Raw genomic sequence first — 15,390 nt, forward strand, 5'->3', positions numbered from 1 at the left:
AAGAGTTAATCTCAGCAATGAGTGATAGTGTGTTGGACATGTTTAGGAAAGCTGGCACCACGCTGGCTGAGGCATTCATGTGGTTTCCCCGACTCTTGTGTTACCCTTGCTTTAGGTCTGAAACTTCAAAGAGCTCCTTTTCCTTTTTGTAAATGTTTGTCCAGCAAAGTCCACCAGGACTGCCGGTGTGTGTGGTTGGTTAAATCCATCAGATCACATGATAGCTGGAGTGTTTTAGAGGTTTATAAGAGAGAATTGACTGGCACTGCCAAATGATGCACGTTTTAACACGGACTTCTGTGGGGATTGACAGACTTTTGGAGCCAGCCTCAGGTGGATATTTAAAGGAACTGCACTCGGTTTTTACTGTACGTACGGAGTCTTCCACTTGTAAACACCCGATGTTACCCTTAAGTAGTTCCAAGAAATAATAACATTAACGCACACAAGTTGAGAATGAATCTGATCTGATTCAGCGAGCTTAAACCATGAGACACTTTGGAGGCCCCCAATCCAGGAAGCAGGACCATCATTCATCAAACCCTTGCCGCCTCTCTTACTGAGTGCTAATCTTGAAAGCTGGTCCGGTATGATTTCATCACTTTGGGGAGCTCAGAGAGGGGGTGACGGGCAGCCGGATGGTGAGCCTCAGCCTGACGAGCTGTTTCTTATTAGTCCTGCAGCTCAACACAACAGCAGAGAGAGATGCAGCAGCTCCTCACTGTTTTGATTTAACAACAGACATGTAAAGTGGCGTGCAGAGGAATGAGCTTTGTTTCTCTTCCCATTGTTAAAACTTCCTGTTTGTACTGATGTTTTCTTTCCTTTTCCACTGTCTCCATCCTTGGTAATTCACGAGCGGACGAACACAGTGAATATTTTTAACCTCACAATGTGAAGTCTTGAGTAAACCTTTTAACCCGCGGGCTGGTTGACTGCTTCTTTGGATGCGGCAGGCGTCCTGCACTCTGCCAGAGTGTTTTTTTGAGACTCAAGCTGCTGGAAAGCCGTCGGGTTTTAGAGACTTGTTGTACTTAACAAAGAGATCAAGAAGGACACGGTCACTTTTCCAACATGGACACGGGATGCTGCTTTGGAGCCTTAATCTAATTCCTCCTTCCTGTGATTTCCACTTGCTGAAGTCTTTCATTATTGTGTTTTTTTGGCCCTGAGGCCAGTGTAGCTATGCATTACTGTAACCACACAGGATATGCTGCTTGTAGAGTGTGTGTTTACTATGCATTGTATTTCTATGGTGGCATGCATGAGACGGAAACGAGTGCGGACACATGCAACAACTTTAACAATGGGTTTTGTTTGGCTGTTTCACCGGTGACATCACTTGTTTATTTTTAAGGGAGCAGCCTGTCAGTTTGTGCTTGGACAAGAAGGTTTTGTCTCAGTTCTGGGTCTGCCAGCCTCCTCTTCCACACACAAAATCCCTTCCCTCCTTTTAGGAATCCCACCCACTTAAAAAAAAAATTCAATTTATTTTCTTAACTCATTGAATTTTTATTGCTACTGGACCACATCCCTTCAAACCAGGTCATCTACTACTGATCTGTGTTTTCTTTGTGGGTGAGACATTTTTATAAGACCCCTGGGGTTCCTTTTGTCCTTTCCTTTTTTTCCTTTTTGGGAACAATTTGGCAGTTGTCCGTGTAAACTAAACCTAACATTAAGACCCCCTCCCCTTCTCTCATTACAGCTCTTTCACCACCACAGGAGGAGCTGACACCCATCCATGGCTGCTCACAGCATATTCTAAGCCAAAAATGTAGGAGACTTTAGCATTCTAAGTTGTTCACAGCCTTTTTAGAAGATGGTTGTTCAATGATTTTTTTTACTTTAAATGCACAAGCTGCTTCTTCCTCTTATGTTGGTCTGAAGGCAGGTTAGCATGCTAATATTATATGATATCTGCAAACCACCGGTACACAGACATCTCTTCATGTTTTGGTAACAGATGTTGTTCATCTCAGAGTGTCTGGCACTTTAAGGAAAATTAAGGATAAAAAGCATTTCTCTTAAAGCTGCTGCTTACATCCACTTTGATATTTATTTATCGATACACAAATGAAATGTACAAAACGCACACAGGCAGAAATGCTGGAATGTTGATGAATGCAGAGGTCAGTGGTGGGCAGAGGGAGGGAAACGAGAGAGGAAGAGAGCACAGAGGCACAATTCACACACATGGTTCTAGTTACGCCGACTCCCATTAAGGACATTGTGGTCTGGAAGAAACTTTACATTTCACAGTCTAAGGGCATTTTTAAGCCACTTCTACCCACCGCTGAAAGGTCACTTTAAGTCACTTGGTTTCATACAGGGATAATACACACTGTGCAAACATTAGAGAACAAATGCAGAGGTCAGCAGTGGTTTACACTGTAACACAGTATACAGACAGAAGGACACAACATGTTGCTGTATGAATATGTGGTACATTTGCAGCGATACAGGCAGCCATAGTGGAGCTTAACAGGAGGATCGGAGCAGTAAAAAGTGCGTGGATAACTCTATAAGATAGCAGAGGGAAGGACTGGGTGCCTTTGTGTCTGGGTTTCAAGTTCGCCGTTTAAAATGGCTGAGTCCAGAGGATCATTAAATGGAAAAAAAGAGTCCAAAGTAGTTTCACACTCATGGAAAGTGAGAAAGTAAGGAGACCATAGCATAGGTATGTTGTGATTTTCGCCAATATGGCCTCTGGTTCTTATCTGCTATGAGAAAATCGCCACAAAATTGAATGTGAGGCAGCCCGAAAACAGGTCATAGATCAGGTGTCACAATTATTTGCAGCTTTCTGGATTTGCAGTGTGAGCGTTTGTGTACGAGCCTTCATGTAATTCCACCCTGATATGTATATAAGTGTGTGTGGTGTTGCTAACAGCCTGTTAAGTTGATGTTGGCACAAGTTGAAAGGGATCGTATGGCCTCACATACTTGCTTGTTTGGTGGGGGAGGGGGGTAATTGCAGGTTTAGTATGAACTCTGTTGAGCAGTCATTAGAAACTGCAGCCTGACACACATACTGAACACAGATGCAGTGACGCTGATATCGCTGGGAACACAAGGAGTAAATCACATCTGATAATGCACAACAACGGATGAGGGGGTTTCCAAAATGCATCCAAAATGGATGCAGCCCTTGAACTAAGACAATACTGCTACCTGTATCTGTGATTGAATTCTTTTCTTTCTTACTTTAAACTAGAGGGTCATACCAGCTCCAGTACTATGTTTGGAGAACAAGCCGGCCTCAGAGCTAGGATCAAGTTCCAGAGAGACATACAGGACTGCAACATCAGCCTCACCAAGACATGGCTGACTCGATCCCGGACCACACCGTTCATCGTGGCGACAGAACAGCTGATTCAGGCAAGTCGAAGGGAGGCAGTGTCTGTATGTAAACAACAACCGGTGTGATAGCAAGAATGTTATCATCCCTCTCTGTTTCTATTCACAGAACCTGGAACTACTGACAGTGAAACGCAGAGTCCTTCTGCTACCTTCCCCAGGAGTTCACCTCAGTCATCTTCAGTTCCATTTATATTCCGCCACAGGCGGACACAGACACTGCTCTCTGACCTGCAAACTGCTTGGCTAACCACCGGGATACAGCCCTGACTGTGGCCGGAGATTTAACAGTGGGTATCTGAAGAGGGCAAACCAGACCTCTACCAGCACCCCACCAGAAGCAACAGGACTCCTCACCACTGCTACACGGCAAAATCCCTCACACAAAAATATATACAAAGGCTGAAAATGGGAATTGACTGACCAATCAGAGGCCGCCCTGATAGCTCATAGCTTGAATCAGAGTCACTGACTGTGATGCAGAATGAACTTTATCCTGCTGACATCAAGCTGCAAACACCACATTTAATATATTTGATAAGAATGCAGAGTTGTCCAAACCCCCAACATCCCTTTGCAAAATAAAATATTCCAGTATAAAAGGAAATGTCCCTTTTTTGCATCATAAATTGAAGTTATACCAAAGTTCATATGAATTCCTATGTACAGTTCCCTTCACAAACCAATTGAATACAAAATAACACAGATTATAAATAGACAGTACTTTTTACATAAGGCACAGTTAATGGTGTTTGTGTTCCTCTCATAGCTGCTGCTCTTCAAACAGTATCTGAGCGTACACTGTGCCGCTACAAGATGCCTTGGTCTCCGGAAGTGGCTTCACCAGATCCAGCTCCGCGTAGGTCAAATTCTCCTCCACTATCTTCGGCTAGAAATGTGGTCAAAGACGGAGTCAGTGGCAAAAGCAAATGTTAATTAAGTTAATTACAAGTCTGTGTGGAGACAATACTTTAAAGGGAATTGGGCTGAGGTAACCAAAAATTTAATAAGCTCTTGTAGTATTTTGAGTTACATTATGGTGCCAAGATGCCACAGGGCCACTTAATTGGTTCCAGTGGCAATTATATAATTAAACGTGGCACATTTTTGGTACTCCCCTAGACTGGTAAATAGACTAAAGGTACCAACTAATGTGTACTGTTGGTACAGATTTCTGCAGCGCTGAATGCACTGCACATAAAAAATAAACAAGTGAAAGCCAACATAAGCATGCAAAAAATAAAAATGATAGTTACTCACCAACAAGATTTTCCTTGGTTGTGGTTTTAAAAGTTTTGGCTTGTGTGTTTTGTCTCCAATGGGAGCTGCAGGAAAAAACAAGTTAGTGGTTTCAAGCAGCAAATTTAACTAGATAAAGCATTTCCTGAGGAAAATGTGAGTTTGAATGCCGATTTGAAAGATTGCTCTGAATTTAATTTACTGTAACATGTTGAACAAGAAGAAAACATCTGAATGTTAGGAAGATATGCTGCTCAACACAACCACCACCATTCACCATCCCCCATCTACTCTCCTCATCTTCCTCCTTCATCAGGCCAACTTATGATCGGTTATTTTATGTCACTAACTGTGTGCCCAGTTTTGCCCGTAATTTTGTCTCTTTCTCAACTGGCCCTCTGATATTAATAAAATGTAATAAAACAATATTATAGGCCTGAAAAACGAGTGGCGAGTGGCACACAGTGAGTGGTGGGTAGCAGTAAGTGCCTATATTATTATCCTCCCCTTTTTTAATAAAATGTGCCTTTTTTGCAAGAAACTACAAAGTAGTTGTTAAAGGTCTCCTCTATCGCTGCAGAATTATGGAGAATTGAAAGGTTAAATTGGCACTAAAATTCAATTTTTTGAGAAATTTTGCATTTTTAAAAAATCACTATAAATAATCCATAGAAGCTGCAGCAGACATTTTACTGGATTATTATTAAAGAAGGTCTCCTTTATCACTGCAGTGAGTTTCATGAAAAAATACTGCAGAATTATGGAGAAATGAAAGGTTAAATTGGCACTAAAATCCACTTTTTTGAAAAATTTTGCATTTTTAAAAAATCACTATAAATAATCCATAGAAGCTGCAGCAGATATTTCACTGGATTATTATTAAAGAAGGTCTCCTCTATCACCGCAATGAGTTTCATGAAAAAATACGGCAGAATTATGGAGAAATGAAAGGTTAAATTGGCACTAAAATCCCCTTTTTTTGAGAAATTTTGCATTTTTAAAAAATCACTATAAATAATCCATAGAAGCTGCAGCAGATATTTCACTGGATTATTATTAAAGAAGGTCTCCTCTATCACCGCAGTGAGTTTCAAAAAATACGGCAGAATTATGGAGAATTGAAAGGTTAAATTGGCACTAAAATCACAATTTTTTTTTAATTTTTCCATTTTTTGCAGGAATGCTGCAGAAGATTAGCAGAGTATTTGAGTTCAATACGTTTTGCCAAATTAAGGAACTCCATCGTTAACATGAATGAGTGAACTTTTTCTACATGTTTCAGTGAAATGTCTGGATTGTGTGAACAAATTGTGTGAACAATCCAGACATTTGTACCTTTTGCTGGTATCTCTGGTGGTATCTCCTCCTGGTAATCTCTGCTCCTTTTCTTCCTGTACCTTCTCTCCTTCTTTGGCAGAGCAGGAGACACACTGACCACACTGGTGACGGTCTCTCCTGAACTGGAGTGGAACAAAACAAGTACAAGTTCAGTCATCCATACATGTATCAAGAAGATGTGTTCACTTAAAATCTTACCTGTTCTGAGGACTTTTGACCAAGAGGTAATTATCTGCAAAGATAAAACCCACATTAATGTCCTTAGTTTGGTTTAAAGATGGTTGAAGGAACATGCTGGAGACCGCTAACCTTTTAGCCTCTGCTTCCTCTGTATGTACTGGCAGGTTACCGTCACAGTGAACATGCACATGCACAGCAGACCCACTGAGCAGATCAGCACCGCACACAGGTACACATCTGAAACACACACAAAAATCTTAGTTAAAACTAAAGGAGTGCATGTATGGCTGAACTAATTCCAGGCTGTATCCTTTTGGTTGGGTTATTTTTACCAACTAAGGTCAATACAGCACCAGTCCACTGTAAAAACACACACAAAGAGACACACTAAAAATATCACAGCTTACCTTCAAACAAGCTCCACAGGCTTTCTTTGGCCTTGGTGGCTGGGAGGACATGCACTGCAGAGAAAAGGAAAAGAGAAACACGTGAAGTCCGAAGTCATCACTGCGGCTGTCTGATTACATGCTGACTAAACAAAGCAAACAGAAGAAAAGTTGGCCTCCTCCCTGCGTGATTGTGATTCACAGGGGTTAACCTCTGCTGGGTGAGAAGAGGAACCATCCTAAACTCTCACCTCAGTCTTATAAATATTGCATTTATATGTTTTCCAGCCTGGACCTTTTAAAAGTTCTGCAGGGTAAATAAAAATAAACACATTCAACAACTTCATGTGCAGCCTGCTGTCTAATATGATGAATAAAAGACGTGGCTTTCAGTGTTTTGTTAAAGAAATCGCAGCAACATGAAAGTACATAATATGATATAAATACAGCACAACACAACAGAAACATTCCCGGGGTTCATACAAAGTGATAGAATGCTAATAACCAGGGAAAAGCCAACACAAATAATGAGCTTAGCATGTTAACATAATTCCAACTAGACATAAAGGAGTCCTAAATAAGGGAAAGCTCACTAAATCATGACTTACATGTGACTTTCACCAGGACACAGACAGTAAACAGTGATGGGGAACTGAAGGCCTGTGAGTTCTGTGTAATGAGAATCCCAGCTATGTCACTTCACACACTTTCTCCACCAGATCTCACCACAGCAGTCCTAACACACCACTCTACTCTTACTGACGTGGTGGTATGAGGCTTGTGAAGTGACACCCACTACTGCATCTTGAAATATCCCAAACCGCCAGCAGCTGACGACGGGTAGGCTCGCCACCACGCCTGCTGGAGATGTTCCCACAGGCAGACTGGCTGACTGTCAAACCAGCCGGCACGCCAGCCTGCATGCCTCAGAGCGTATAGAAGCTACAGTCATTTCTACTTTTTTTACTAATTAACCTACCAGTGTACAGTTTGCTACTTATAGCATCTCTAACCTTGTGGTAGAAATGTAGCAAGCGGCAGCACATTTTCTATGTGAGATATTTAAAACAGATTTGTTTCAAATGGCATCCTCCACGGTAAATTATTCACTTGCTGTAAATCTTGCTAACATCTCTGACATTTATGAGTGCGTCAGGTTCTGTGTAGCCCTGTCGGTGCAGCAGCTGTGCCTTCTGGAATCACTGTGAATCAGATAAATCTGCTGTGCTGGGTGCCATAAAACTGCCTTCTATCCTCATCACAACAAAACGTCTTCTTTTCTACTGCGACTTTTGTTTGGCTGAAGACCGCATCAGGCTACAGTGGAAACATTCATGAGACTACTCTGTGTCCCTCAGAGGCTGTAGACTTCTTTCTGTGCCCAACACTGTAAACATCAATGCTGAATAATGACCCTCTGTGACTGAATCAATCACCATTTCAATGTACTGTTTTAGAAATGACAGAATGAACTGAAGTAAAGAAACAATAATCCACTTTTAGCCTTCCTTTGCCTCCAGTGTCTCTGCTCACTTCACTGTGTCTCCTTTATAAACATAAACATAGACCTATTTTGTTGGCTTCTTACTCATATTTCTCTTTTCTTACAGAAAAAAAAGGTCTAAAAAGACGCTTGCGGTTTCGATTTCCATTTTTCCTCATGGATTTCTTACTATACTTAAATGCACGCCACATCCGAGTACCTCCTCGAAACACCCTCGTTAGCTCACAATCGCCCACACGTGTTATAGAAATACCTACGAGTTTGGTTTGTTTATGCCAAGAGGAGGCGGTGTCCCTGCGCAGCCCTATATCAAACCCTCTGACCCCTCTGGATGTGTTTATTATAGTAGTAAGTAGAGTAATGGGGGTTTTGTGTGGAAACACCTGGTCACCTGATGTTATCCCAGCCTGAGAATTCCAATAGTTTGATGTCAGAGAAACACACGGTTATCTGCTGTATGTCATCTGAAAGGGGGGACCAGGAGAAACGGTCCCACGGGTGGTTTTAACCCTTCAAATGTGTAGCTGATGTTTATCAAAGCTGTCAACGCGCAGCCTGGATAGTGGGAAGAAATTCCACTCCCTGCTGGGCCGCTGCACCGAAACGGGGCTGTTTTCCTGTTTTTAGACTTTCAGCCTGTGCACTATGATTTACACAAGGCAGATTCTGGACTACGTATCGGTTCCCCAGGGCTAATGATCACTGGATTTGCCAAGGTTTTATGTTACTTTAAGGTGCGAAAACCATAAAAGAGCAACAAATATCACCCTTGAACATGAAAACATCAACTTCAGTCCCATTTTTCACAAGTTAAATCATTATTTTCTACAATCACTATCAGGAGATAAGCACACTCTCTTAAATGCTGGTTCCCACACATTATCAGCATCATGACGCACTACAGCTGTCAGTCGAACTGATGTAATGTTTGGTCCGGGAGTGAAAATAACTGAACAAATATCCATTTTTACACTGAAATTAGTGCATCAGTGTATTTGCAAATTATGTCAATTTGCAAAAAAACAATTACATTCACATTGTTCCAACTGTTAGTAGGAACAGGGCTGGTAAACAACAGAAAGCAGCATGGAGGGCAGTACGTACGTACAGCTGTTCTTTTACCTCTGACACATGTTAAACTGGCCAACTTTATAGCAGACTAGGGGTCCCCTTTGTGTAGGGGGGGGCGCATTTTTTATTTTTAGAACTTAAAATTACTCATAATCATGTGTGTGACCTCTTTAAGTGACAGGCAGGGGCTAATTCATAGTGCTAGTTTCTTACTTTGTGACTTCCCACCCATCTCAGCTCCACTAACACTCCACTAACACTCTCGCCTGTATTTGGATTTCGGTGACATGGCTACGTTGGAGTGGCCCTTCAGAAACCAACGGGCAACGCTACAGAAGGTTCGTCCATAGTAGTATACTATATGGTTTAAACAGAATAATCAATGTTCGGATGAGTGTGTATATAATAAGGTTAAAAGAATCAACAAAGAAATCTTAAAATTACACATCTTTATCAAATTAAAAATGACAATGTGTAGTTAAATTACATTTTTGAGTACAAACATATTATAAAGGTACCCAGTCAACTCTGTGTGTCATGGGGCAGACTGTGGGCAATACGTGAAGAGAGAGGCTGCTAAATGGATGATAAATAAAGGTAATAGAAAATAACAATCCCTATTTTTACTGTGTTTTAAATGATCAAACTAGCTGACAGCAAGCAAAGTCTTCCTACTTTATCCATCCATCCATTTTGAGCAGCTGTTCCTACTTTAGTTATGTTAATCAGCCTGTCATTGACAGACGGACTTATGTTAGCAGACACTAGCTAACAAGTTAACTAACTAACGAGCCAGAGCACCGGCACCATGATTGAAGAACATTATAAAAACACAGCGCAGCATCCAGTCTGAACTGGCATCGGGCTACAGTCCTCTGTCTCTCGGCCGCAGCACTCAACTGTCTCTCCTGTTTGTTAACACGGCCCAAAAACTTGCCCCAAAGGTCTTATATTAACGCTAAGAGCTCACATGCTACTACATACACACACAAACAGCAACGGCGCAGGTGATCAGGACAGAGTGAGACATCTGTGTTATAAAAGATCTTTGAGGCACCATGAGAATAGGTGATAGACTAACATGAAAACATTTTTAAATGACACGCGACCGACCCGCACCTCCGCGATCGACGTAATGGGCACCCCTGCTATAAAGTCACAATGTTTGTACAGTGTGACCAGTAATCTGTGATATTCTTATTCATTTTCAGAAGTAATTTATACACTAAAAAGTCCACAGAAGAATATATTATGGTATGTTAGCTCCTCACATACACTACATACTGTATATTGTCATTCATATCCAGATATGTTAGTGTAGGCTTCTTTATTATTATCACTGAAACCATAATGGTCCTGCGCTTCCTTGGATAAAAATAACTTCCCACATCCTCAACCACAAAAGGTTAGGAGCCAGCTGCCCACTCCACTGTCACTGCAGACAAACATTCCAGTTCTACCTTCCTCAGCACAACTATCTCTTGTTCCATTTCTGCTGAGCGTCTCTGGGTTCTCTCTGTTTGTTCTACTTTTGGGAGGGAAACTCCGTGTCGAAGCCAACGTCAACAGCTCACAGAGGGGACGGCGTGTCTGTGAGGGCCCAGACTTGGCTGGGTTTGACACCCCAAAAGTCGCAGCCCGTAGGAACGCTTCCATGGAAAATGTGGTGAGCAAAATGTGGGGAGGAAGACAGTACTACGGTAAATTAGAGCAGATGGTTGCGAAGATGAAACAAACTGAAACACTATTATAAAGTGCGGATTAGCTGTTCACAACTTCATTGTGCATTGTCTGCCTGCTGCTAAAAGCTAAAACAAGATACCATATCTCAACTCCCCCTCATCCTAGAAGTCTTCTCTCTATTGGTGGTCCAAAAGGTGGCAACACGAAATAGAAGGCAGGAAATACATTTGTCAGATTGTTAAGCTGTAGCTCCCTGTCCTAGCTGCCATTAAACTCAATCTGACACACCACAAAAGTCCACAGTCTCTCTGTCTCTGTGTTAAAGTACATTTAAACTGTAAGTATAAGGACCTGTGCGTAGTATCTGCTACCAATGAATGTGTCATCCATTCCACTGAGCGTCTGGAGTGCCAGCGGCGGCAGCGAAAGCCTCACACTCTCTGCTCTTCCTCCAAGATCATTCACTCAAGCAGAGCCGCAAAACTCTGAGACGGAGGATCCTTTTATCTCAGGCTTGTTTCTAACCAATGACATTTCCCCTCCCAAATCCAAAGCTGGGTGGCGCAGTGTGCTCACAGAAACCGCTTCTCCAGCAGCATATTCAGCCAAGATGAATGACATCATCCAGATGTGGTCAGAAAAGCTGCTGCTACTGGAGCCACATAATTGATCCCCAATGACAAACAGCTCCAACAGCTCAGCCTGTGAACATCAAACCATTTACTTCATAGACGTACGTCCACATTCTGTTTAATTATCTTTTAGTCCGTGTTCGGACGGATACTAAAAAAGTATTCAGCTACAGAATACAGATTACATGTCCTAAAATGTAATCTGTAATGTGTTCCGTTACATTAGAGTACCGTAATCTGAATACTTGGATTACTTACACATTGAATTGCATGTGTAAAAGTTAATGTCCAGATTGTTCCAGCTGACTGCATTCACATCAATGTTATTCTATTTAGAGGAACGCAAACAGAACGTAATGACGTCATAATAATAATAATATGTTTTTAAAAGGTCATTTTACACAGAAACAATGTTTGAATACATACATAAAACAGGCGTTCTTCATGCTATCATGTATAAAACTAAATGTAAGCCCCATGTTCGTACTTAAATGTTAATTAGCCTCGGTTTGGACGTAGTTAGCTAGCAGCTAGCAGCTAACAGCTAACTAGTCACTCATTGAAGTGATGCACAGGTGTGTCGGATTAACCGGTTGCCGCTGATACAAATGTAACGTAGGCATGGCGTTAGATTAATTTAACTGTGTACCACTTATGTCACTAAACTAAGTGTTAAGTGGTCAGTAAACACGTTTGTTTCTTAGCGTCAAACTTTAAGCCAGGTGAGACTGTCACAAGTTAACCTGGTGAAGACACTCATCACCTTTACTTCCGTCCTCACTCAGGATCAATATATGTCCTCAGCGCTTGATCAATGTAGCGATCAACGTTGACAAACTTTAACAATAAAGTTTTTAATTTCAAGACAAACGTGTAGCGGTGTCTCCAGAGGGTTTCAGGTGACCGCTCATCTGCCTGATCAAAATACTGCGGCACGAAACAATCCGATAAATAACTGCTTATAGTGCGCGTACATTATCATATATTTATGTCATTATCATTATCATTTGTGTTGATCATACTGTTGATTTGGCAGTGATAAGATTTGGTTCCTGGCTGTGAGTCAGCCACATATAAACTACCTGATCACAGCTAGCAGATGCTAATAATATATAGTCTATTGGTCCATCAAACCTCCAGTGATGACGTGTTTTCTCTTTACATTTGGCCTCGCAATATATTTGGGCAGACATCGATAGGACTGTCACGTTTATCGCGACTCCTGAAACGATTAAAACTTGGATATTGTGGAAGAAGAAATCCAGATGTTTACTTCCGGGTTCGGGTCCTGCAGAGGCACGCCCACGTTACATCTGTATGACACGCCCACGTGGCATCTGTATGACACGCTGAGGCGGCAACCAGTTGACCCAAAAACCTAAACCTTGATCAAAGATTTTGTATGGACGGTAAGAGCTCTCACTCCACTAACTATTACTATTAATTCAATGACTTGTTTTATCCAGCAACACTATAACACTATAAATCCTGGACCCCAATTCTGAATTTTTCAGTCACTTTCCACAACCTCATCTCACTGGTGACCATGAAGACCATCACAGCATCCACATTAGGCAGTCAGCTGAGGCAGCTACTGTCATGATCAAAGTGCCTTAGTTCCTCACCTCTGAGCTCTGTAGCAGCGGTGCAGTTGGACGAGGCCTTCCACCGGTCCTGGTGCTTTTTAAACTCCTGCACCCGGCACATGTAGAGTCCTCGGTCCCCCTCGGACACGCTCAGAATGAGCAGATCAAAGATCTTTCCCTGCTTCACCACCGTCAGCTTCAGCTTGGGCCACGGGAAACTCTTTGTGTAGTTACCATAGAAACGGGCCTTCCTCATGTTCACACGGGCGATGAGGAGCTCGTCCTCCGGTCGATCCGTGCCTGCTGGCAGAAAGGTCCATTTAACCACCGGTAAAGCGGAGTTGCGGCGTCGCTGAGACACGACGCAGGTGAGCGTGATGTTCTGACCCTCCTGGGCCACCGTAAAGGGGGAGGGAGTGATGGTGACGTTGATGGCCAAACACAGATCTGGGAAATCAAAGCATAAGTTTAATCACAGAGTTTAACTACACTGTCAGATTAAGCAGTGCATGTCTTCACTGGGTGTCCTTAAAGACAAGCCTGAGGACCTGTGCTGGAGAAAGCTGTGACTGTCCTGATGTGCAGCCATTTTTATAATGGAAATGTTTTGGGTGATGAAGCCTGATGGTTCAGTCGTGGTGAGTTTGTTGTTGCTCAACAGCCTTCTTCCCTCTGGAGATGACAGCCGTGTTATTTTTGGCCTTTGTGACGGTACGTAGGATGTACAGAAGTTGAGAGGAACTTCATTGTGTGTTGCGTGACAACATCTGAAGACATCTGCTTTTTCAGCATTTGGTTATTTTATAGTCCACAGTTTTCCATGACACGCAGGCATTTTACTGAGCACAGCACGTCCAGTAATTAAGACAGCTTTGACAAAACAAAACAAAACAGAGGAGAGGAGGTCACTTAAATTAACCAGGAGGTGAAACTACCAGCACCGTTTTACTTTCAAACTCTCGCAGGAAAACCACCAATTTTCACTTGGAAATGCCTTCACATGAGTGCAAACATGTCCCACTTTGATAAACGTGTTATTTTCTTGCCAACACAGCCTGCAATCTCAACAAAAACATCTCAGCAGGAATAAATCCACCTCCTCACCATCACCTCACCACAGCAGACAGAACCTCTGAAAAGTTTCTGCAAAGTTAAAAAAAATAGAAAAAACTTTTGTCTTTGTCACATTAAAGTAAAACGAGCTTTTCTTACCTCCAAACAGGGCTCGGGTAAAGAGAGCGAAGATCACAGAGGAGACCTTCATTTTTCTGCCGCGGCTGCAGCCTCCATACACTCCCAGTTAAATGTCTCTAAAGAAAAGAAGCCCCGGGTCTCCCTCCTCCTCTTCCTCCTCCTCCTCCTCCTCTTCTTCTTCTCTTTTTTTGCCCCAGCTGAGGAGTGTAATATGAAACATTGGACGCTCTGGTTCTACTCAGAACCTCCCTCTGCTCCTCCCCGTCCTGTCACACACAGTAAAAGCACATTTGGCACACACTCACACACACACACATATACATGCAGAACAGACAGAAACAGACAGGTGAGCATGTGTGAGGACACACACACACACACACACACACGGCACCTCTGGTTCTGGGGAGAGAGAGAGAGAGTGGGAAATGTAATTTCCTGTGCAGGATGGAGGGCGGAGAGGAAAGGAGAGGGGAGTGTTGTTGAGATTGACGCCGAGCAAATCACACTTCCAGCTGTGGAGGACGGCGGGCGCAGACCTCAGTCAAGGCTTTTATTTTGGAACACACACGCACACATGCTGACACAGAGGAGGAGGAGGAGGAGGAGGAGGAGGAGGAGGAGGAGGAGGAGGGTTGCAGTCTGGGACCTCTGAGACTCTGTGGCCAATGAGATGATGAAGAAAAACTTTTAATCTACTGCAACAACCTCAGATTTACTCATCTTCAAAAGAAAGTCCTGAACACTGAGGCGACCATTGTGCCTGCAACACTCTGCCACTGTGTTTTTGTCTTGTGTAACAAGAGCCCACAGTGAATCTTTGTGCAGCCGTCTGTCAGCTCAGGATTTTTTTAGGGCACTTTGCAGGTTTATATCAAACCTGAGAGAACCTGAGAGTCATCAGTGCCTGATGATGTCATAACAAACCCTATGGATTAAGAATGTTTGTTCTTGGGAATTTCTGTAGTTTTGGAAACTGTAGTAAACAGTAGTACTTCAACAATGACTACATCTGTTAGTTATTATTCCATGCTTGCATACAGAGTTACCAGGGTATTAGAAACGTTTTTTATTGGTTCTTCTTCATCCGTCTGTGGGCTGAAAACAAAAAAACACTCAGTCTGAAAAACTTGGCAAAGCACACAGACTTCTGGTGTGGTGATATAGATCATATGGCAGAGCAGTGTGATGACTGTCTAATGCAATATGAGCACATATAT

The 15,390-nt window shown here is 42.5% G+C and overlaps 1 protein-coding gene across 1 annotated transcript; it reads right to left on the bottom strand.

Moving 5' to 3' along the window:
* Nucleotides 1-2,040: 2,040 nt before the first annotated feature.
* Nucleotides 2,041-14,243, bottom strand: vstm4b (V-set and transmembrane domain containing 4b). The gene is made up of 8 exons (XM_028408752.1): nucleotides 14,192-14,243; nucleotides 13,019-13,426; nucleotides 6,525-6,578; nucleotides 6,247-6,354; nucleotides 6,136-6,169; nucleotides 5,935-6,059; nucleotides 4,621-4,685; nucleotides 2,041-4,249 (listed from the first exon to the last, which is right to left on the bottom strand). Exons 1-8 carry the CDS (start codon nucleotides 14,241-14,243, stop codon nucleotides 4,124-4,126), a joined length of 972 nt encoding a protein of 323 aa, XP_028264553.1. The 3' UTR covers nucleotides 2,041-4,123.
* Between the last annotated feature and the right edge of the window lie 1,147 nt (nucleotides 14,244-15,390).

This window comes from Parambassis ranga, chromosome 6 (genome assembly GCF_900634625.1).
Source record: "Parambassis ranga chromosome 6, fParRan2.1, whole genome shotgun sequence".
Classification (NCBI taxonomy): Eukaryota; Metazoa; Chordata; class Actinopteri; family Ambassidae; genus Parambassis; species Parambassis ranga.